This window comes from Corvus moneduloides, chromosome 6, assembly GCF_009650955.1.
Source record: "Corvus moneduloides isolate bCorMon1 chromosome 6, bCorMon1.pri, whole genome shotgun sequence".
NCBI lineage: Eukaryota > Metazoa > Chordata > Aves > Passeriformes > Corvidae > Corvus > Corvus moneduloides.
The window spans coordinates 36079585-36103387 of NC_045481.1; the positions used below are offsets into that span (position 1 = coordinate 36079585).

At 48.6% G+C, this 23803-nt stretch overlaps 1 protein-coding gene across 7 annotated transcripts in view; it reads left to right on the top strand.

The window, feature by feature from the left end:
• The window catches only part of PAPLN (papilin, proteoglycan like sulfated glycoprotein), a 53966-nt gene extending 30883 nt beyond the window's left edge, over positions 1-23083 (top strand). For 4 of the 7 annotated variants that reach the window (XM_032111060.1, XM_032111058.1, XM_032111059.1 and 1 more), the window contains exons 9-28: positions 511-683; positions 1259-1382; positions 2485-2611; positions 3286-3351; positions 5385-5592; positions 7313-7489; positions 8777-8933; positions 9562-9648; positions 10181-10484; positions 10607-10724; positions 11414-11543; positions 12759-13410; positions 14177-14314; positions 15702-15826; positions 16546-16684; positions 18104-18241; positions 18885-19012; positions 19577-19685; positions 20826-21001; positions 21526-23083. In XM_032111060.1, the coding sequence (XP_031966951.1) occupies positions 511-683; positions 1259-1382; positions 2485-2611; positions 3286-3351; positions 5385-5592; positions 7313-7489; positions 8777-8933; positions 9562-9648; positions 10181-10484; positions 10607-10724; positions 11414-11543; positions 12759-13410; positions 14177-14314; positions 15702-15826; positions 16546-16684; positions 18104-18241; positions 18885-19012; positions 19577-19685; positions 20826-21001; positions 21526-21701 (3452 nt within the window). In that variant the 3' untranslated portion in view covers positions 21702-23083. The remainder of the gene's footprint in view (positions 1-510; positions 684-1258; positions 1383-2484; positions 2612-3285; positions 3352-5384; positions 5593-7312; positions 7490-8776; positions 8934-9561; positions 9649-10180; positions 10485-10606; positions 10725-11413; positions 11544-12758; positions 13411-14176; positions 14315-15701; positions 15827-16545; positions 16685-18103; positions 18242-18884; positions 19013-19576; positions 19686-20825; positions 21002-21525) is intronic. The other 3 variants (XM_032111055.1, XM_032111056.1, XM_032111057.1) reach the window with 3 other exon arrangements.
• The last annotated feature ends 720 nt before the right edge of the window (positions 23084-23803 follow it).

Below are 23803 nucleotides of genomic sequence, written 5' to 3' on the forward strand. Positions count from 1 at the left end.
GGCTGAGGAAATTCCAGTGGAGAAAGAAGATACTCTTCTGCTTTCTGAGTGTTCCATCACTCAGCTCTTAGGACAGATCAGTCTGGTGATGTTTTCCTTTGTAGAAAACTGGATTCAGCACACATCTTGCTTTCTGAATAGAGTATCTGATGAACCAGATAGTGGTGTAAAGGCATTGGAGTGTGAATCCCACATCTTAATGGCAAGCAGGACGAAAGCTGACATCAGCTGTGCCCCAGCAACTAACAGTGGGGAATGCAGAGGAAGGGCAGGAATATGCTGGAGGCATTTGGCTGTGCAGCAAAAAAGCGCTTGATCTGCAGCAAAGCTGGCAAGAACCACTGTTTGAATGTGGAGCAGCTTCTGATAAAAAAGCCATCCAGGAAGGGAAGGTCAGCATTGATGGAGGATGATGGTCACCCTCATTTGCTTGTGGCACAGTACTGATTGGAAACAGGAGCAACCCTGTGGAGTTATGATCCTCTTTCTCTGGCATGTGGGTTTGTCCAGCCGTCAAGAATGTGCGAGGGGAGTATTACCTGAACGGGCACTGGACAATCGACTTCAGCCGGGCGCTGCAGGTGGCCAGCACGGTGCTGCACTATGACCGTGGCTCGGAGGGTGATGTGGCACCAGAGCTCCTCCATGCCCGGGGTCCCACCACAGAACCTCTTGTCATTGAGGTGAGCAGCTGTGCCTTCCCCTGCTGACACTCTGCTCTCGCTTTGCGCAGTGGGAATGCGCTGGTGGGTACCACTCGGGAAAAACTGAAGATGTAACAGGGCCCTCAGGAATCTTACAAGGCTGTGGGCCTTCAAGCTAGAACAAGGTGGTTTTTTGCAGAAATAGCACTTATTGCTGGTCTCGTTCTAGTGCCCAGAAATGAGCAGTGCAAGGCTCGATGTTGGTTTCCTGCCTATTCCTTTGGGCTCTGACTTTAAGGCAGGCAAGAGTCAGCACCAAATGGTGTTGGGGCAGGGACAGGCTCCAGGACACTGCTTGTTATACTGTGCTGTAGGGCAGGAAAGATATTTCCTGTGCCAGGAGCAGCTGGAACTTCTAAAGCCAAGAGGGATTAATGTTCCCTTCTCTGAAAAATAATGCTCTCCACATTATGATAGAAGGCAAGGAGAAAATACAGTGCAGAGAATTGGTGCTTCTCGAAAGGGAGGGGTGCAAGTCAGCTCAAACCCTCAGACATGGTGGGAAAATGCTATGAAAAGTGTAATTTCCCTGATTTCCTCCCATGCTTTTGCAGCTCATCAGCCAGGAGCCAAACACAGGGGTACAGTATGAGTATTACCTGCCTCTGCAAGGACAGGCCTCGGGTTACAGCTGGAGCTACAGTTCCTGGAGTGAGTGCAGCTCCGAATGTGGAGGAGGTAAGGTGAGAGGACCTGATCCATGGTGGCTGGTGTGGGGTTTATAGCCACACCCTGCAGGCAGTGTGACAGTGTGCTGCCCTCTGCAGCAGCTTCCCAGCAGTCTTCTGCTGGAAGGCAGCAGAGGTATCTGCAGTGTATTGCTAAGGTTTTGTCAAGGGAGGGCCATGCATCACAATCACAACAGGATTGTGCCCCATTCCTTGTTCTGTCTTATTTTCCATTCCCTAGTCCTCAAACATATTACTAGGACCTGTTAAGAATCTTCATAGATAGCCTTTGTTTTGTTTTGCTTCAGGTCTTCATAGTCTTTTCAACCACTTGAGAGCTCCTCTCCAAAGAGACCTGGCCTACATTAGTGAATCACATCATTCTCCTCTGCTACAGCCTGGAAGATTCCCTCTCTCCAAGAGGACTGTCAGATCTCCTGGGGTGTCCCATCATATTCAGTTTACAGATTCCTCCATGAGCAACATCATGGATTTTAAGCTTAAAAGAAAAACAAACCAAAAAACTTCAGTCAAACAAACAAAAAAACCCTCTCCAGCTGATTAGTATATAGAGTTCTTATCAGCCTCTTCTGGGCTTCTGTTCTAATGGCCATTTTGGCAGCTTTTGCCATACTGACATTGTAGGTGCTAAAATTGTCTTTGTCTAGGCACTCAAACCCTGTAGGAAGAATGAAGAGTTGCAAGTTTTGCTCCCATATCCAGTCTTCACAAGACTGACCTTTAAAGTCTAACAGGAGACCCCCCCAGCTCTGCTGCACACTGCACACATCTTGCAGGGCTCCTTCATGAGCAGCTTATGGGTAGGGCACTTCCCTTGTGGGCCCCAATCCATAATATAACAGGAAAATTCCCCTCAGCTACACAGAACTATGCTGTCTCCCTTGCTCTTCCCGTAGGATCCTATACTGTGGGAAGGCATCATTTGTCCATATAGTGAGAGACAGAGAACTGCACCTGTCTCTTCTCCAGAATGGCTGGGACAGATGTGGGTTCTACATGACTTTAGAAACTTGTCTTGCCAGCCCCAGTGCATTGCAGACCTAGTCCTGGGTAGCTTGTGTTGATCAGATACTCTCTTGCTTGTCCTCTAGGTTTCCAGTACCGCTTGGTGTTTTGTACCATAGACAATGAAATTTATCCGGACTATATGTGCAGGAATAAACCACAACCAGACAATAACCGGACGTGCGGTCATCAGCCTTGTCCCCAGACAAAACGGTACAATTTCTTTCCTTCTTCTGGACTCTGATTTCTTCTCGAGGTGCTTTTGGAACCGAGAAAAAGAGTGACCCTCTCACTTCTGCCCTCCAGCATGGTTCTCTCCGAGGAGGTACTTCACTTCTTAGAGAAAGCCAAAGACAAAAGATGGGGATAATAACACAGTGAGGAGCATGTCTGTATGCACAAGGAAAGGGCTTAATACGTCCTGTGTTCATTCTGTAGACCAATTGAATTTGCCTTCCAAAACAGGATTGTGGAAGACAGTTGTCTAGCCCATGTAGGAGATACGAAACAGATTCTCTGGCTTTTCTTCTCTTGAGCTGGAGCCTACAAAGATAGAGTAGAAGGTCTGAGCTGGTGCCATTTTATGTCATTTCTGCATTCCCAGTGTCCTTTCTGTTAGAAAGGGATGAATCCTGGAGTCTTTTCATTCTCTGGCATTTTCAAACTGTTTCACCCAGCCATTTCCACCTTGTCCCTCACAGCTGGCTTCACTTGGCTCTTAATGCACATCCAGAGCTGTAACATGAGCATTAGCTGCGTATCTGTGTATCAGTGGAGGCCTCTGAGAGTGCTGGTGTGTGTGAGAGGGCACCTGGGAGCATTTCTGAATACGTTAGCCTGTAGCTACTTGTTTTAAGTTCTTTAAAACCTTTGTTCTATATATAAAGGACTTCTTACATCTACCTGCCGCAAGCCTGGAGTCACAGCAGCGCTCGGAGCTCTCAGATGAAGAGGTAACGAGGAGAAGGAAGTTACAGAAAGCACAGGGAGGCAGTGGCTCTCTTCTGCTCTCCACCTAGTTGCCCGCTGAAGTCCGTGGGGGCTTTCCTCTTTGGCACTGGTGGTAGAAGTGGGTGTTGCTTTGCTTTTGATTCTTGCCAGTGAAAGTGGTGGTGGAGGGTGCTGGCTGGCAGCTTTGCTTCGGTGGCTGCACGTGCCTCTGGAAACTTGATTCTTAGTGGACTGAGAAGGGGACAATTTCTTCATAGCTTCTGGCTGCTTATTCTCACGTTTTCTCTGGAATCAGGGTAAAGAAGTCCTGGAAGATTTTTTAAAAATAAATTTACTTATCAAGATATATAATAGAACATAAATGAAAAGAGAGCATGATCGATTGGGCAATTGTAACATTGGCCAGCATGCTGTAGCGAAAGCCTTAGGGTTTCTTAAAAGCTCTTCTTTCTTTGGCATGGGCCCTATAGCAGGCAGAAAAGAGCCTGTAAGGTGTGATGAGTACAAGGATGCGACAGATACAATAATGTACACTGAGATATGAGAAGTTAAAAGTATCAAAAGCAAAACACTTGTCCACCAGCAAGCTGTTAATAGCTTAGGACTGGCAATTTTTGCCCTCTGATGAGGGTCCCAGCCTTATGGTTGACCTTGTCTTACAAAGGAAATGAAACAAGCGTCAGAGATGTCTTGACTCGCAATTGAAGGAAGCTGTAGGTGATGATCCCATCTGGTTGATACAACCTTTCCAAAACTGTATATTTGCTTTATAGGAGGCAGAATACAGGTGTTGGGGGGAGTTGTTCCCACTGGAGCTTTTGAAAAAACTTGACCAATTAATTTGTTATAAGCCCTGCAACCACATCATTGTAAATGGCTTCTACTGAATGTATTTGTTCCCTTTCCAAAGGAAACATTTTATAGTGAAGGCCATTCAGTTTTGGGTTGACATTTGCATCTTTAGCAATAAAGAAGGGTGTGTTTAGGAGCTGACCATGGCAGAGTCTGCTGTGGAATTCCTGTTAGGATGTGAATGTGAATTGGCTGGCTGAAACTCGGTTAAGGGGTGGTTAAGGACCAGACTAGGGAAGTAGCTGGAATGCTGGGGAAGAAAACATGAACTAGCTTCACTCCCTGGCTTGGCCTTACCTGGCTGCAAGGGGACATAGCAGCTGGCAAAGCAGATCACCATGATGCTACCCCTCCACAACCAGTGCCTTTGGACTGCACTACATGCTGGATTTGGGGATGAAACATCATATTATCCCTGAAGCCAGGCCATGCAAGCTGTGCTTCCAGCTACCTGGCTAGCTCTGAGAAGCTGGAGTGGCCATGGGCAGAGATTTTAGCATCTAAACAGATTGTTTTGTGGACATTCCTCTTGTTAGCAAGTGCGTATCATTTCTGCAGCAGCTTCAGCAACCAAAGACAGGACAAAATCTATTTACATTTTTGTGGGCTTTTTGTATGCATGCCACAGTTAGAGAATTTGACTGATGGGAGGAATAAACCAGCTTTCTACTGGCTGTCAGTGAAAAGTTAAGAACTTCTGAGAGTGTCTGGCATGGTTTGCAGGCAGAGTGAGGACTTGGCTTGGTTTTACTGTTTCGGATAATGTCTGGAGTGTATAGTGTGGGGTTTTAGGCTGTTGTGGTAGCTTTTCTTTTAGCTGATCTGGATTGTTTACTTTGAACTTTTTCTTACTTTTTCTTTGATATTCTATTCCAGGCATAACATTTTTGCAGACATCAGGAGACCAAAACCCATGGAGAGAGATCTTCCCCTTCTGGGAGAGAGCTCTGCATTTCCAGAGAAACAAGTGTTTTGTAGATGGATTCTCTGGAGTGGGACTAATGCTCTGCATTGCCAATTAAGCTGGGCACGCTTGGTCAAATGGGAACTCGCCTCCGATTCTATTCTGCAAAGGGGCATCATCCCTGTTTGATTTCTATAGGAATGTGGCACTGACTCTTCTGTGCCCCCTGGCAGTTTGGCTGGGCTTACTTTTTTTTTTGGCTGATTCTGTGACCTGCAGGTGGAAAACGGGAGAGTGGGGATCCTGCTCAGCTACCTGTGGCGGGGGCACCCAGACTCGCTCCGTGTACTGCGTGGCCTTTGATGGGCAGAGCTCGCAGGGGGTGGTGGATGACGCCGAGTGCATGGCCTTCGCCCAGCAGCCGCGCCGCAGCCAGCCCTGCAACGTCAGGCAGTGTGCCAGCTGGAGCACGGGGCCCTGGTCCGAGGTCAGTGCCCCCGGGCAGGTAACAGCCTCTCGGCACCTATTGGAGGCGGATCTGCCAAAGCCTGGGGAGAAAGAGACAGGCTCCTATTCTGGGACTACAGAAAGCACATGTCCCTGGATAGGTGGTGTACAGAGAACTTGCCCCTGCAGCCTCTGATGCCCTCCTATGAACACATCCCTGTTCCTCAAAACTGTGCATGCTCCTGCACCTCTGCTCTTCTCGTTGCATATTCTCTCTTCTCTGCTCTGCCAATCATTCCTCACTGCTGTGTTTTTATCAGACCCCCCCACACCTGGCACTGGCTTGGTTTCTGAGCCAGGCCTGGCAAAGGTGGAGGGTGGGCAGGAGAGCTGCTGTCCATCAACTGAGGATGTGCAGTAGCACACCCTGCTCTGTGAAACAGGAGCTCATGGCTTCTGCCTGTGCTGATTATTTCCATGCATTTTGCTGCCTCAGCATCGCCAGCCCAGGACAGCAATACCACCATCACAACCCCAAGATACTCTCGAAACACTGGTGACCTGCTGTTTGCTGTGTGTCTGCACAGGGCTTCTCCAAACACAGCCATATGGTGCATTTTTGATGCTTGTGTGCATTTATATCTGCAGGAGAGGAAACGGCTCAAACTGTGTGTGCTCAGTGCAGCCAGATAGGCTTTTAGAAGGCATCTTACATTCCAAGGGCTTAGAAAGTAAAGAGAAAGTCTACTCAGTCCCTGAAGTACAGGTGAATTTTCCTCTTTTAGAAGAGGTACATGCATGCTTGCAACATTTGACTTGCAATTTTGTGGTTGTACTTAGACTGTCTGAGTTGCGCAACAGCACAAAATGCAACTTCGAGACATGATCACCTAGACTGGAAAGTCCTTCCACCCCCTCTTTTCCCCCACCTTGTGAGATGTAAGGTGTGACTTTGGGGTTGTGGAGTAAGAGCACTATTTGGGGAAGGCACCAAGAGTCATGTTCTTACAAACTGATTCCCAAGTGATTCATTCCAGGATTCTCAGAAGTGACTGTGTTTCGCATACTCTCAGAGTTAAAAGGTTGCTCTGGTAAATGAATGGTTGAAACTCAGCTGGGAAGCTCATCTGAAGTGATTCAGACTGTCCCCAAGTTAATGCTCTCTGTAAGATACCTTAGTAATTCATGTAGGAGTAGGTTGGATTCCAGGAAACACTGCTGTGAATTTAAGAGGGCATTGAAAATGTCACAAACTAGTATAGAAGTTGTCACAGCTCCATGCTGTAAAAATAGAGCACAAGGTCTTCAGGCAAAAGACATAAGTAATATGAGAACCTAACCTTTTACCTTCCCTAAAATTCTTTACCTTGGATTGATTTTAATCAGATGCAAATAACATGAGTTTCCAGATATTTTCAACCATTTTTTGTTCTTGGGGTATTCTGCAGTGTTGATATCTTTCTAAATTCATCCTCCACATCTCCTTTGGGAAGAGATCAAGAGTAATTATATGACTAGTCCAAAATCATCCAGTGAGCTCCAGATCTCCCAGACCCTATCCCATGCTCCCATGCCTTATTGTCTCCTCTACAGTATAAACACCTACTCTGCTAACTCCCACCCCAGAAAATTATTTTAATGATAGCTGGTTGTTTCAGGCAGTCCCAAAATGGTGCTCTGCTCTAATGACAGGGAGCCCAGCCTGGAACTGCAAGAGGAAACCAGGTGCTTCTTTGTAATTGTTGGGCCCCTCTCTGCAGTGCTCAGCCAGCTGTGGGGAAGGAGTCCAGACCCGGACTGTCACCTGCAGGACGCAGCAGGGCTCTCAGGCTCAGGACTTCGCTTGTCTAATGGAGCCAAAGCCATCAGCCACCCAGCCCTGCCTTAAGGAGAACTGCATCCAGGAAATCGGCTGGCACGTTGGAGACTGGGGTCTGGTGAGCACCTCACTGTCATGGCTCAGAAATTACTGATTGTGTTGCTATGCTCCTCACAAACAAGCTTTGATCCGTGCAGTCTGCACTCTGGCTGAGGCTGGGAGCAAGTACTGCTTCATTACCAGCCCCTTGGCTCACAGTTGTGTTGTAACTGGCAGTGGTAATGCTCCAGTTAATCTGATGCCTGCTTTGTATGCAGCTGCTACAAAAATAAATCCTTCTGAGGGGAGATTATCGTTTCAGTGACAGTGGCAAAATGCAGCCAATAAGCTCAAACAATCCATTCTTGCTGCTTACTCCCAATTCTTTGCTCCATCGCTGTGGGCAGCAGAACAGCTCTCTGGCCAAATGTGGCTTAGAGCTCTAGGCTTCAGGACTGGTCATTGCACTTGGTGATATGCTTTAAAATACATTTTTGTAATTATTCAGATAAACTGTGCTTCAGATGGATTAATCTTGTTTTTGTGGTGGAAGCCAGACTCTGTTCAACCTGGGAAAAGTGTTGGGGGGTACAGATACAGGTAGATCCAATGCATCAGGTGACTTCCAAACACACTTTTTCACTTCTGTGCTAGCCAGACCAGCTTGTTCTGAGCTAAAACATGTTACATCTGCTTCTTCATGAGATGTGGGCCAAGTTTTAGTTACAGCTAGAGAAGTTTCATCTCTTAATCTGATCTTTCTCCTGACTTTCTGATATCAGCAAAGCTCCTATCTGCCTCTCTGAGTTAGAGAAATACTCTCCCAATGTTTATAGAGCTTGCCATGAGCCATGTGGGTTACACAGACACCTCATGCTATGCCCTCCTCTGAGTCACTGCTCTTTGCTCCCTCTCATCCACAGCTTCCAGCGAGACAAACTCCAGTTAGCTGCTTACAAGAAAGCCACTCATTGGCTTTCCAGTTGTAATTTGTTGCTCTTGAATGCAAACTGACCCACTCATAGCTGGTGGATCCCCAGAGAACTGAGGTGCCTTCAGGCTGAAATGATTCTCTCCAGCTGCCTGACACACCACTGTGGGTAACAGCAGCTCATCTGGATGTTACAGGCTGAGTGTGGCACAGAGCCTAATGCTTCAGGGCTGGGTGGAACATGTGGTAAAATGGTTTAAAGTATGGTTTTCTAATTGTTCAGATGATTCCAGCTGAAATACTGTTTGCTTTGTCTTGGTGGAGGAAGCTGTGCTCAGCCTGCAGCTAATCATGCAGCTGTTCCCCACTTCTGGTCTGTGGGGTTTCTGCATTCAGCCTTTGCTGCCTGCTCACTGCCTTGTGTCTGTGCCCAAGTGTTCCAAGAGCTGCGATTCAGGCATCCGGACACGCCAGGTCATCTGTGCTGACGGCGACTCCAAATTCTACAGTCCTGAGACATGCAAAGCAATCCAGCCACAGAAACCAGCCACCCTGGGTAGCTGCAACACACAGCCCTGCTACCTGCCACAGCGTGAGTGGTATTGCTGCACATCCTCTTCTCCCAACATGCTTTTGCTTAGGAGTAGAAATTCCCAGCTCTGCAGCAGCTTATGTTCTCAGCATTTTGCCTGCCTGTCTCCATCCTGTGAGTTTGCCATGGTTATGAGCACAAAGCATCTTCAGAGTCCCAGTACCTGCGCTGTTTAAAATGTATGCAACAGGCTTGGGAACAACACTGGTGTGTGTCCATTTTGAATCCAGTATTCTGTGATGGCTCATCCAGTGTGTGCTGCAGACTGATCTCAGGACTCCCAGTCCAGAAGGAAGGTAACTTGGGCAGGCTCAGTAGCTAAAAACTATAGCCAGCTCTCATCCCTCTGTGTACTGGCTCTAAAGGAGTCACAACTCTTCAGAACATTTTGCTTCTTGTCTGTGTCTATTCTTCATGTCAGAGCTGCATTGCTGACTTCTGTCTGCCTGCCCATTGTAGGTTGCTTGTCCTGACAATTCAGTCGAATCCAATTGCTGCTTAGCAGCTATTCCACAAGAGGAACATTTTCATCAGCTGTTATCTCCTGCTGACTCCTGGATGTATTTGCAGTTATTAGAGCATAGGGCTGGACTAACTGCACTCCTGTTGTGTATGTCTCTCTTTGCAGAGGTCCCCAGTATGCAGGACACTACGGGATACAATGTCACTCGCCAGTCCTTGCTGACACGTTACTACCCAAACAGCCCTGCCCCAGGTTTGGAAGAATTTTTTTAATCTGGGGGTTTGATGATGGGTACTTGGAATAGGGTGTGGTAGGGAAAGGGATTGTTCTTTTTTTCATTTCTCTCATTTTTTTTCATGGGCTCCTAGAAATTCCAGAAGTCAGGAACAAAATTCTTTGTCAAAATTCTTTCTAGATTCTTTTACACCAATAGTAAGCAGTATTTGAATCTATCCATGCAGAAGACTCTGTACAGTATATGGATCCCAGGTTCTGTCAGCATGACTTAAGTGCTGGCTGGAAGAATTGATGTCCAAAGCAGATCATAGGAACACGAAAGGGTGATTGTGAAGGGACCTCAGCAATGTGACAGGTGGTTTCTCATGGAACAGCAGAAAGAATGGTCAGGGCAATGAGCAAAGTACCTCAGCCAGATCGGGAAGGATGGGCCAGAAGACACCCTTAGAGGTGATGCAGAAAATCCTGCTGGTAGCCTTGGACAGGTGAAAGAGAGAAGAGAGGAGGAAAACTGACCAGATTTTGATGCTCACCTGCATACTTTAAGGAGTTCTCTCCCCAGATTCTGATGAGGGAAGGATGCTCCCTGGGAACACCATGATCCATAGTACCTCAGGGAATCAGCACATTCCATCCACCAAAGACCACGGCATCAACTTGTTTCCTGTCCACTGGGAGCCCCAGTCACACTCATCACGTTCCTATCGGCTCAGCTTCTCTCAGGACCCCCCTGCAGGGGTCAGCTCCCAGGACTGCCACCAGAGCCCGCACGGCTGCTGTCCAGATGGGCACACTCCGGCATCGGGCCCTTTGGGGAGAGGTTGTCCTTTCAGCACCTGCCACCAAAGCAGGTAGCTGGAAGTAGATAGGCCTGAGCAGGGAGGCACTGCCTTTCCTGGGGGCTTCCTGAAACTTGTAGCCCATGCCTGTTGACTGGGCAGGCCAGGTATTACTGCAGCCCTTCTGTCTGTAGGTACGGCTGCTGCCCTGACAGACTATCGGCTGCCCAGGGCCCAAACAACATGGGATGCCCACAATATTACCGTGACATTCAAACGAGACAAAATCATCCTACTGTGACCACTCCAGCAGTAAGTACAAAAGCTCTTTGCATTTTAGGCGTTATCAGATATGAAGATTCAGATTTGACCCTGCTGATTCACATTGTGGATTCTGTTGGGCTTCATCTCTGCCAGTAATGCTGAGGAACCAATGCTCTAGGCATGGCATCAAGCGCTTTGGCCCACCTTGCTCCTGTTCAGTCTGGAGTATCCACCTGCAGTCCTCTATAAGCAGGGTACAGAGCAGGTGGTGGGGAGATGTCTGAGAAGTAGAAGGCCATCCTATGTAGAGCTGATTGAATAATCCTGAGTAATGAAATTTCTGCTGGTCGGAAAACTGCTATCCAATTTCTAGGAAAAAAAAAATGGAAAAAACATGGCTTCTATTAATTGCTTTTGTTTGTCAACTCTGCAGATTAATTCAAGGCAGGGAGGTGATCCCTCCCATAGCTTGGGGTGCTTGTTGGTGCTAGCAATAAGAACTGGCCTGCTACTGGGCTGTTTAGGTGTGTCTTGCAGAGAAGTGCAGCCCTGGTTCCGTGGCTGACAACCAGGTTTCCCACCCCTTCCCAGCACAAAAGCCTCTAGGAGGCAACAAGCAAACAGCGGTGCCTCTAACAGTGGGCTGTGTGCAGCCAATGCCTTGCACACAGTGTCTTGCCTGTGCTGCTGTCCTCATGTGTGAGGATAACTCTTGGCTTTCCATTCCTGTCTCCAAGGCAAGCCAAGCCTTGTCCCAGCAGCATCCCTCGGGCGAGTGCCGCGGCTCCGTGTACGGCTGCTGTTTTGACAACGTCGCCTCGGCCTCAGGTCCTCAAGGGGAAGGATGTCTCAATAGGCCCAACTACCGTAAGTGATGCTTTGGCTTCTTAGTCCAGAAACACAGAAAGAGTCCGGTAGCATATAGAAGCTTCCTGTGTAGAAGCTCTGCTCTCTGTGAAATGTAGTAAATTATCTCTCTGAAGAGAGTTTCTACCTGGTGGTTGGGGCAGCAGAAGCTTGGAGGGAGTGTAGAAAAGCAGCCTGAGGATTCAGGTCTGTCACCTGCCACAGAAATTCTTATTGTTCTCTGCTGATAGTTGGACAGAAGTGTTTGTGTGATCTCAGTCTGTAGGACTACTTGGGAGCTGTTTGTCCCTGAGAATACACTCTGATGCAGCCTGGAGTGCTCCAAATTAATTACCCAGGTTTAGGAGGAGTAGGGATCCCCTGAGGAATCAGGGCAGTGCTCAGCCTTCAGACAGCCTGTGGACAGGGGAGGAATGAGAACTACATGGGGAAGGAGGGGTTGCTCAGGGCTGCATGGATGCCCTCAGCCAGCAAAGTTTAATCCAGTGCCTGCTGTGCTATGAGGACATGAGAGCTGTTGGGCAAAACATCTCTGCTCCTTTAGTGCCTAGCTGTACCCTCGGTAGACACATTGCTGCTGCAGTGCCTTGCCCTCCTACTGCAGCACAGAGATTGCTCAGTGGCCATCCCTGCAGTGCAGCCTTGGGGAAGGCTCTCTGGATCTTCTCTGCTGAGCCACAGCTTGACAAAGCACCTCGCAGCCAGAGCCCTGCATCCAGTGTTTGTCAGCATGTGGCTGTGATACCTGTGGCTCTGGGTTTGTAGACACCTTGGGCCATGCTCCTCTTTACTTCAGTGTGTAGGGGTATTCTGTGATGCACGAGTCTTCTCCACAGCTGGGTCTAAGCCACTTGCTTTGTGGGCTGGAAATGTGCAAATGTGTTCCTTGCAGGAGAGGAAGCCCCAGAGCCTGCCTTGCAGTTGCATAGTTCTCCAAGCAAGGCTATAAAGCATCTGTCTAGTATCTAGATTCAGAAATGTCTCCAAGGATGGTTTTTCCATCAGAGGCCAAACTGAGGCAAAAAAAAAACCAAACATGTGAGAAGTTTCTCAGTTTCAAAGCACAGCTGGGAAGGACACCCAGGTGTCCTACTTTCCCACCTGCCCTCTGCCCACAGAGCCATCAGATGGATCACCTAGGCAGGTGGCTTGAAGCCCCTGGACCTTTGTGCTTTGTGACCCTCACATCTCCCTCTGTTCCACTCTTTTTGGTAGCATACCCTGTCATGTGCCTGCTGCCCAGTGCCCATGGCCCCTGCACCAACTGGACCACTCGCTGGTACTTTGTGGGAGTTGTTGGCAAGTGCAACCGGTTTTGGTATGGCGGCTGTCAGGGCAACAAAAACAGCTTTGCCTCGGAGGAGGAGTGCATGAGAGTGTGCCACAGCTCTGTGGGGGTCAGTCATCTGGAGCACCAGCCCTCTCCTGGCACAGGAGCCCTGCAACACCAGCAGACTGGCTCCAATTCTCATACAGGACGTGCTCAGGGTCAGCAGCAATCACCCACAAGAGAGACTGCAAGTCACAGCCAAGAAGGAAGAACCTATGGGGCTTCACACCCCACACAATACAGCCACAGACAGGACAGCTGGAGAAGGGACATGCTGCCAGAGTCCTTGCCAAGGACTGGTGTGCTGGAGAGCCAGCGCTGGGGCACCCAGCGAAGCAGACTAGACATCCTGGGCCAGCTGCGCCCCTGGGAAACAGCAGTGCCTGGGCCCTCGGACAGGCAGAGCAGCAGTGGCCAGCAGGTGCTGCCCCGGGAAGGCAAGCAGTGGCGTGAAGTTTTTGGAGCAGATGTTTCCATGACAGAGGGATTTGGGCACCGGGAGTCTGCAGACTTGTTCCCAGCACAATCTCTGCACAGGTGATGATTTCCACCCACCCCCTCCCCTGTTCTGCCAGCTCATTGTGAAGCATCAGTGTAGCTTTCTCTGGAGCGAAAATGTTGTCCCAGCTGGGACCAGCTAACTGGGAATACCATGTGATGGATTAAGTACACATGTGGCCCCTTGGTAAATCAAGTCATTGTTATTCATGCCCTGATGTTACCTACCATCTCTTTCCTTGCATGCTCCCTAGTCTCTGACTGCACTGAAGTATGATGTGTGAAAAGACTGCAGAATCCTGGGGTCTCTGTCTGGGAGGCCTTCTTACACTGTAAATGAGAATTGATAGGTGTTTTTCTTGTTCTGGCCAACAGATTAAGCTGACTCTCTGACTTCAGAGCCTTTATCTCAGCACTGCATAGAGCAGCAATGAGGTGTTCTAGGAAAGACTTTCAAGATGTAGGGTTTGAGTCAAGATCCAGACAGTGTTACCCTGAAAATCAGGAGTGTGTAGAGCTAGATCTAAACATGTCTGCACTGGATCTGTGTCTGTCTGCTGAGCTGAATCTCGTTCCTTCAGAAGAGAGGGGTTACAGGCCTTTCTTCCAGGAAATATTGTAGCATTCAGTCTGTCCAGAGCAGTCTTTGCTCTCTTAGGAGGGGGCTCCCCATGTTGCCCGGTGCGTCTGCTCAGAGCTGAATGGACAGCTGGTCGTGCTTTGCCTTGTGGTTGTAGAGTCACATGAGAGGACACAGAGGTGAGGAGGGCAGCAGAAGTGCCTATGGAATCACTTTCTCTCTCAGAACAATCCTGGAGGAAGCCAAGCCCTCTCTTGTGACAGCAGTTGTGGGACAAAACATCCAGCTGGTCTGCAAGACAGGCATGTCTCCCCTCTCCAGAGTGGAGTGGATGAAGAACAGCCGCCCGGTCTCCTCTGACAGGTGAGCTTAGCTCCCTTCACTGTAGAGCAGATGGGCTCCTTGCTGGGCAGAGTGCCAAATACACAGTCCAAAAAGGACTGTCATGGTTTCACCCCTGCTGGCAACTCAGCCCCTCAGAGCCGCTCACTCACCCCTGGTGGGATGGGAGAGAGAATCAGAAGGGAAAAACTGAGAAAACCCATGGACTGAGATAAAGACACCTTAAAAGATACAACAAAAGCCATGGGTGGAAGCAAAGCAAAACAAGAATTCATTCACCACTTCCCACAGGCAGGCAGGTGTTCAGCTGTCTCCAGAAGAGCAGGGCCCCATCACACATAACAGTGACTTGGGAAGACAAACGGCATCACTCTGAACTCCCCCTGCTCCTCCTCCTTTCCCCAGCTTTACATGCTGAGCATGGTGCCATATGGTATGGAATATCCATATGGTCTGTCAGGGTCAGCTGTCCCAGCTGTGTCCCCTCCCAGCTTCTTGTGCACCCTCGGCCCACTGGCAGGTGGGGTGAGAAGCAGAAAAGGCCTTGACTTGGTGTAAACACTTCTCAGCAGTAGTGAAAACATCAACACTGTTTTCAGCACAAATACAAAACACAGCCACATACCAGCTACTGTGAAGAAAATTAACACCATACCAGCCACAACCAGCACACTTTTTTTTTTTAAGAAATAAAGAAGCCCACATATTCATCTAAGGGCATGAACTGTCCACCTGCTCTGTGCATAGCAGAAACAGAAACAGTCTGCAGCAGTAATGAGGTGTTGGCTAGAGTTATGGGGCAGAGCAAGTGCTGTCCCATAACACTGGTGGAAGGCACTGATGGAAGCTGACGTGGGTAGTGAGACAGAAAAATGTTGCTTCTCTTGGGTTCATCTTGGGGCAGCACTAAGCCAATAGTTGGGGGTGAAACTTGCAGCCTAATAACCCAGAGTTCCTCTGGCTAGAAATCTCTGGCACGGTTTTTTTTTTTAACTACTTTTAAACCTGTTTTTCCTGGGAAGTCTCTTTCCAGCAAGAGTCTGGAGCCAGTCAGTCCCTTTGTGTTATGAAAATCACAGTTAAGAAAAGCCCAGTTATGCTTTTCTGTTTGCAGTTGACTGCTGGGACTCAAGCTCCTCCCTAGAAGGGCTGTTTGCCTCCTCATGGGAGAGGGTCACTGAAAGCAGTTCCCTGTTTTCCATCTAGTTTTTCCTCTCTGTTCCTGACCTCCTTTCTGCTGCAGTTGTTTTCCCGGCCTGTGACTGCTGTCTGTGGTCAGCAGGGCTTTGTTGTTATCCAAGCCAGGGAGGGAACTACATGGGAATGGTTTGCATAACATCAGCCGCTGTGCCCTGGCCGGTTGCTGTGGGTGGCCAGGCAGGGGCAGCGCTCCCCACACCTGTTGCAGGCACACCTTCCAGTCCGACAGCTCCCTGGTGATCAGCCACGTCAAACCCGAGGACGCTGGGACCTACACGTGCCTCACTTCTGACGGGAGGATGGAGAGCCGACAGATTCAGCTACAGATCACAGGTGAATTATCTTCTGCTCAGGACCGGAGAGGTAGCTCAGGGCAATTAATGGTTATTGGCCACAGGCTCGATAAAGCCAGCTGCAGGAGCAAACTTCCTCTGCTGCCAAGAGGGAATGTGGAGGCAGTAGGGTGCCTTTTGGTGTTGCCTCATGATAAAGCCTTAGGCCTAAAATACTTCCTTCCCTGCAGGGCCACCCCATAGCTGGAGCTGTGGCTTGCCTGTAACCCGCTCAGCGAGTATGTCTTCCTCCCTGACAGCCATCAGCTGCCTCCTGATCCAAAACATAACTGCTGGTGCATTTATGTTTTGTGTTTTGCCCAAACAGGTCCTGCTGGGTAACAAATGATTCTCTGTTCTGAAAAATGTGCCTTATTTCAGAAACAAAACCAAAAAAATATGAAAGACTAGTCTCAAAAGATGTAGCCTTCAATCTCTGAAGTGTGCTTTGTCACAGCAATGGCACATGGGGCAGAAGGCACTATGGCCTAAGGGATGTTGCAACATATTCACTGACAGAGAAGAAAAAGGAGTCTAAAATTGCTGGCCTGCAGGTCTGTGACTCTCATTAGTACACAGTGCAGGTTTACTGCACTAGCCAGCCAGAAAGCAGATGGCTGAAGGGCTCTTTGGCTCCAGTTCAGCAAGCTCTCCCAAGCTCACAGAAACCCTATGCAAGAGGTCACATTTTATTCACATATGGCATTTTGTTTTGAATAGAGCACCAGAGCACTGTTCTGGCAGAGGGTGAGAGAGGTCGGGTCCTTCACAAGGCAGATCAACAGTACCGAGGGTTATCCAGAGGCAGGCAGGCTGTGCAGGCATCCAGCTCCTCTGTGCATCAGCAGCTCACGTACAGGTAAGTTCACGTACAGCAACAGTTTGTCCACCGTGCCCAGATGATGAACCATATGGCATCTCTTCATGTAGAAAAGCTGAAGATTGGAAAGGTCCTGGGTCAGCTGTTCTGGGGCACGGTTGGGAAGCAAGCAGTACTGAACTGCTGACAACGGGAACGGGAGAAGATCCCAGCTGCAAGCTGTCTTCTGCCCTCCCCAAGGGTCTCTTGAAAGAAGCATACTCTGAGCAAAGATGCACAGGAAGCTGGCAGCAAAGGAGCTGGGTTCAAACAAAAGAAGTATCAGGGCAACATCAGCTGCTCATGTTAGTGTAGGCAGAAAGAGAAACCTGTTCTGAAAAAAAACAAAGCAAATAGGAGCTGTTTAACTAGCACAAAATAGATGTATGTATATTGAAAAAAACTTCAGTTACTTCAGCCTCCACTAATTAATTTCAAATATTTTGTGAACAAACCGGCTTGACTCAAAACTGTCTCCTCATGTAGTGCATATTTTGTAGCTTCTTTTGTGGTTTTTTATTGCTTCTAGACCCCACAGAAATAAAAGCGGACAAATTATTTTTGCCTTAAATGCAGCATGTTGGGATTCCAGATTAAATAGGGCCATTATCTGATCCCTCTCTTTTTTTGAGTTTACAACCTAAAAGCCAGTCAATTTGCTGCAGTCTGCAGCGATCTCCTTAGATCTGCTTCTGCCTAAAAGCCGTAATAAGTGATTCATTGAATTAAGAACACTGAATTAAGGCTCTTTAGTTTTGTGTTTTGAAATCAAGAATTCAGGTCAAAGAATGGGGGTAGGGGAGATGACATCTTATTTAAGTGTGGGAACATCGTGGTTTAGTTCCCTTCTAAGACAGTGTTTAGCTGGAGTTATAAGACAGCAAAGAACATGAGGAGACGAGTGATGAGAACCTGGCCTCAACATTTCTGCTGCATGAAGTGGACAACCAACTCCCGGACCTTGCGTGCAGTCAGGTGATTGCAATAGGCTCTTCACACCCTAAAAAGGCTCATTTTTGTGTGCCAGATAAGCACCTAGAGGGAAGCTTGCTCAGTGCCCTATTTAGGACTTTGTACTGTTTGCCATGTGTTCACGTTGTTAATGCTCCCTCAGCTGTTATCCAGAGGGTTGCTGTAAGAACCAGAGGGTTGCTGTCTGTAATGGGTTAAGCTGGCTGACAGGAGTGCAGCACCATGCTGTGCTGAACTGGAGCAGGATTTCATGGAGGCTGCTCTTCTCTGAATATTGGGAACGAATGCTGGTAATGGCAAGCATCAGAGCTCTGATGGGAGTGCAGAGACCTCCCTTTGCTGTTGGAGGCAAAAAGTAAGGCTTGTGATTAAAAAAGCCTTGTGCTGAAGGTCACATGCTGAGCAAGGAAGTTTCTACATCTTTTGCTGTGCTTGTGAACTTTGCAGGTTGAAAATGAATAAGAGCGAGCCCACAGTAGTGGAGGCCAATGTTGGGGAGAGAGTCAGACTGCCCTGCACAGCAGAAGCATCACCAGCTCTCACCATCGAGTGGCAGAAAGATGGGCAGCCCCTCTCCTCTCCCAGGTGAGCTCCCAGGTGGCTCCGACTGTTCACGAGAAGAGCCTCCTCCTTGCTTTTCCTTCCCTGTCTCCTCCCTGAGAGAACAGAGCTGTTGGCCATGCAGCAAGGGTCTGTCTGGCTTTATGCTGTGTAGCTTCTTCCATCAGGGCCAGGCTGTACTGCTGGACTGCCCTGTCCTCCCTCCCTCACAGATGGAAGTTTGAATGTTGAACCCTGGAGGGAACAGCTGTGACACAGGGTCCACAAATGAGCCAGGGCTCAAATTTATTCAGCTACAAGGTTAGCAGAAAAAGAACACATGGCAAGCAAATTTGCCAGAAACCAGCTGGTCAGTGAGCAAGGGCAGAGGTTCACAGCAGAGAGAGATCAGGGCATCTGCAACAAACTTCCACAGCTACTGGTGCTGCTCTCCCCTCACTCTGCTCCCAGAAATCTGCTCTAGCAGCAAGTTTTTCCAGAGTCTACAGCATCAGTGCTGGGACTTGAGGACTAAGGGTTGCACTACAACCCCTGCAGCATTTGTGTTGCTAAACCTTTGCTGAGTGGTACTACAAAGTTGTGCACGAGCCTTAGCTTCGTCTCTGCTGGCTGGAGTCCCATCCTGCCCCAAGCACAGGCTTGGGGACATTCTGGGTTTGCTCCCCAGGCACAGGCAGCAGTCGGACGGGGCCCTGGTGATCAGCCGGGTCAGCTCTGAAGACATCGGCTTCTTCACCTGCATCGCCTCCAACGGACGCGACCGGGACCAGCGCCAGGTCCTGCTTCGACCTCTAGGTACTGGATGGGTGGAAGCACGGCACACGTGCACAGGAGTGGGAAACGGGGAAGGCTGTGCAGGGACAGCGTGGATTCCTTCTCTGGCCATGCCTCTTTGCTTCACACTTAATGTCTAATAGGCATCTCCAGGGCAAGGGAGGAGTGAGTTGTTTTACCCAATGGTCATCTGCCTGTGTCCAGCATATCGTGGTGCTCCAGGCAGCTGGGAAAAGGGAGTGATGGCACAGTAAGAGTGGCTCTCAGGACCTTGTTTCTGGGACACTACTGTGGAGTGAATATAAAAGCAAGAGAAACTAAGGAGATGGTTCTTCTGTGCATGTGTCCAGCTGGAGGAAAAAGCTCTTGGAAGCCTCTGCTACTTGTCCTTTCTTGGGCCAAAGTCCTAGGAAATCCACATTCCTCAAAGCAGCAACAGCCCAGCTTCAAACATGCTGCTTCAAGGCCCAGGGGCTTGTAGCTCATCATGGGATGTGTTGGACTTTTCCCATGAGGGAATGCTCCTACTCCCAGGGGGAGCATGGCATTGTCTTCCTGCTAGTGATGATTTCCCTTCTGGTCTAGGAGAGCTGAGGATCACTGGTCTTCTGCCAAGCATCACGGTACCTGAGGGAGGGACTGCTCATCTTCATTGTACAGTGACTGGCAACAATGTGAATATAAGGTGGTCAAGGTGAGCAAAAATGAGGCGGAACTTCCTTTTCCTTCTCTTCCCAAACCTCATCATTTATCCTCTGAATACTAATGCAGGGTGCCTGCCAGGAATGGCAGAGACCACAGTTATCAGCCACAACTAGTATCACCTACCCTTTCTTAAAACAACTTGGATGTTACCCAAAAATCCTGGGCAAGATCCCTGTGGGGTGTGGGGGTCATCAAGTTCATGTTCCAGCCAAATAAGGAGGAAAGTAGACGTTAAACTAAGATTTCGTGGAGTTCAGAAAGACACTGTGCTGGAAAACTAGCAACATGAAAGTAACAAGAACTAAAATGAGCAACCAGCTGAAAATCTTTAGTTGCTTTTTATAAAGCCCTCTCTGCCTAATCCTCACAGACATTATAGGCCCTCTTCTCCTAGCTTCCTGTTGCAACAGTTATCTCTGTTTACTGTCAAGTAGGAGCAAAGGAGATTTAGAAGCGTTTTAAAGTGAAAAGCTGTGTCCTCTTATCTTGATAGTTTTCTGGGAAACTCTGAATTTGTGCACATGTTTGGTGAAGGTTGTTTTTCCTGTTTGAAAATAATCAGTTCTGCTTTGGAGCCTTCTTACAAACTATCCAGAGATATGGACTGGTTAAGTGTTGAAATTCCAAGGGTTAGGACTGAAGCGGGCCATCTCATACCAAGAGCTTTTCTTCCATACATAAGTTTGGCATTTGAGCTAACAAAATGATGCATGTTTCAGAGCTTAAAGGGAGAGAAGAGAGGGTGCATTGTTCACTACCCCATATGCTCATCAAGCAATATGTGCTGCTATCAATGCCAGCCAAACAAGTACTGCCAGACCACAACCTGGAGAGAGGGAAAGGCACATTGGATTTGTGCTAAGATCCTCAAACCTCAAGAATGTACGCTAGCAGAAAGGGCAAACACAGACACAGCTACCTCCCACACAGACACTGGGCAACGGATGCAGACTTGCTCAGGCTCATGTTACCACCCAGTTGTAGGGCCAGTTTGTGCAAAAGATTTCTTCCTTCCTGCTGACCTTGTAAAAATTCACCCATTTCACAGAACATCATTTTCCAAAGAGCACAGGAAGCTCCTTTAGCCCCCATGGGTGGCAATAGTGAAACATTTTGTTTTTCACCACAGGAACGGAGTTCCCATGCGGGGGGATGGCCGCCACATCCACCTGTCCCAGGATGGAAGCCTGGCTATAAGCAACGTCCAGGAGGCTGACGAGGGATCCTACACATGCAGTGCCTACAGCAGCAGCAGCTCTGTCAGTGCCAGCACGGAGGTGAAGGTGCTGAGGAGCAGGCCTAGCAGTGAGTACAGCGCGGCTGTCCTGCTTCTCCCGGCACAGTGCCCAGCCCTCAGCCACTGTCGCACCCATTGTGTGTGCCAGTCCAGCACCAGCCTCAGGCTTTGGGGAGCAGCAGGAGCCTCTGGGTCGTGCTACCTCAGGAGCCCTGCTTCCTATGGACAGAAAAGCAGGATGCTGGAAACACCCCCTGACCAGGGCACTGGGAGCCTGTTTAACTTCCTGAGGCCAAAATGCCATAGTTGGTTGACCACATAGCTGGTTGCATGATTTGTAGTTGGACTTCAGACACCCTCCAGCTGTCGTTACATAGAGGGTAGGTAGAGTAATCTCTCCTCTCCCTGGAACCTGCATTCTCTTCCTGTATCTCACCAGAGGTGTCTGTTTCATCTTGAAACTCATCTCCTTGATGTTGGACTAAATTTTGAACTGGTGGGGTGGAAGAAGCAGGAATGTGCTGTGTCTTTTGGGAGGGAATAGCAGTCTGAGGATAGATTTACAGCTGGTTCACCTTTTGCTTGGCTGCAGCTACTGTGAGTCATGTTGTGGACCTGAGCAGAGAGTGCGTGGACCAGCCCCACCTTGCCAACTGTGACCTGATCCTGCAGGCCCAGCTCTGTGGTAACGAGTACTATTCCAGCTTCTGCTGTGCCAGCTGCGCTCGCCACCGCCCGCAGGGCAGCCCCCCACACCCCCGTGGGTGACAGCCACCGCCACGGAGACCCATGACAAGACTGGAGGTCTCAACTCTGTTCTTTTACTGTATGGGACTGTTCTAGGAACTCTGCCCTGCTGGAAAGCTCAAGAGGGTGAATTGAACAGCGTGTATTGGGCGTAAATGCTCAGAGGTGGGAAACCCACCACCCTCAGGCTTATTGTAAACTCCTTTTCCCCCCTGTATGCCTTGCTGTACCTAATCCATCTCTTAGGGGTAGTTGCTGTCATTCACAGAATCAGATGATGCAATGATGATGTGACTAGAGAAGGCAGATGACCAGCATGAAAGAGGGAGAGACCAATTCTTCATACAAGCAAGAGAGAGAAGTGCTCTTAAAAACATGATCTCTGAAGTGTTTAAAGATGGGCCTCAACCATTCCAACCAAAGCCCTAATGAGTGATGAACATTTGTTCCTCCAATGAGCATTGCTGAACAAGTGCTCCTGGGGAGCACTTTCCATCTAAATGCAGAGGACTGGCCACGATAAACAGCTTGATGCATATAAAATTAGTGTTCAGGTCCTAGGAGATTACTGGCTCTAGGGATGCAGCTGTAATGTCATGTTACCGTAGCCATTTTCTTCCAGCAGACCTTAGACAAATTTCTAGTAGGGTCAGTTTGGTTTCTACTTGACTGCAATCAGCTTTGGAGTGAAATGCAGAAGCAATGCTTCACAGAAAGCTTAAGACAAAATAGAAAACTACTTTTAGCCCTTCTGAATGTTTGGGGTAATTTAGGTGAATATACCAACACCGTTACCTGTTCTGAGATGCTGCAGTTTAAATAGCACTCATTCTAGGAAGGCTCAGCAGGTTTTTTCCCCTGAGCCAGAACTGGGCTGTTCTGATGTTGTGCTGAGTTTGGGCAGGGGCTAATAATAAACACACAGAAATATGCATGTAGGGGCATTTCACTTGCCAGAATAAACCTCCCAAGGACCTGCTCTAGTCTGTTAAATCCAGGAAAGCCTGGCTTTGCATGTGCCCTGGGCTGACGCCTGCTGCTATGGGCTAACAGGTTAGGACTTCCAGATGCAGAGCAGCTGTAGCTGAAAAGCATCCTTCTTTTCAAGACCAACACAGAGTGGCAGCAAGCATGCGTCTGGGGCTCTGAAAATCTCAGGCATTAGGGGTGGGGAGCTGAGATTATATCATTATTATATCATGTTAAACCAGGAAAGGCCCTTGGGTATCTTCAGTATCTCAAAATTGAATTACTTCTGAGCAAAAGGATTCTTTCACAGCGTCCACACTATTGTTCTACCCTAGCATCAGCCCCCACCGTCCCCTTCTCCCTCATTCTAGACTTGGATGGGTTGATCGTAATTACTAGCACCACTACCCATGTGTTATTTGCATAGATGCAGCTATAAACTGGTGTGTAGATGTTGATATTTTGGTTGGGGGGATGGAGGATTGGGGTTTTTTTTATTTTTGTCTTCTACTTGTGTTACTTTAAGTCTTAAATGCAGCTAATTCAGGACTGCTCCCTCTCCTCTCCTCTCCTCTCCTCTCCTCTCCTCTCCTCTCCTCTCCTCTCCTCTCCTCTCCTCTCCTCTCCTCTCCTCTCCCCTCTCCCCTCTCCCCTCTCCCCTCTCCCCTCTCCCCTCTCCCCTCTCCCCTCTCCCCTCCCCCAGTCCTGACTCAGGACCCATCAGAGCAGCAGCAATACATAGGTGTAAATCGCCAGGGTTGGCAGCCTAGAGCTGGTTTGTGCTCTAAACCCAGTAAATCAGTTCAGAGGGACCTAAAACTAAGAATCACTGACCTAATGACGGCACTCTCATCAGCACAGGTATGGTTCAGGACTGGACACACTGCTTTAGGATGTGAACAAACTGAGAAGTCTAGAAGCAATCCAGTACAGGAGAGAGAGGTGACACTCACAGAGCTATTTGGGGCTGGGTCCTTCTGTGGTCTGATAGACTGTTTGCTAGGAAAGACAAAAATACTTATTTTGCATTTAAGACTCTTTCGTTTGATTAGGGGAAATTTCCTCTGCTGGAATGCAGGGCAGGCATTACAGTATAAGGTTTGAAATGGAAAGCACTGGATATTTAGGAACAATGAGATGGTCCTGAAAACATC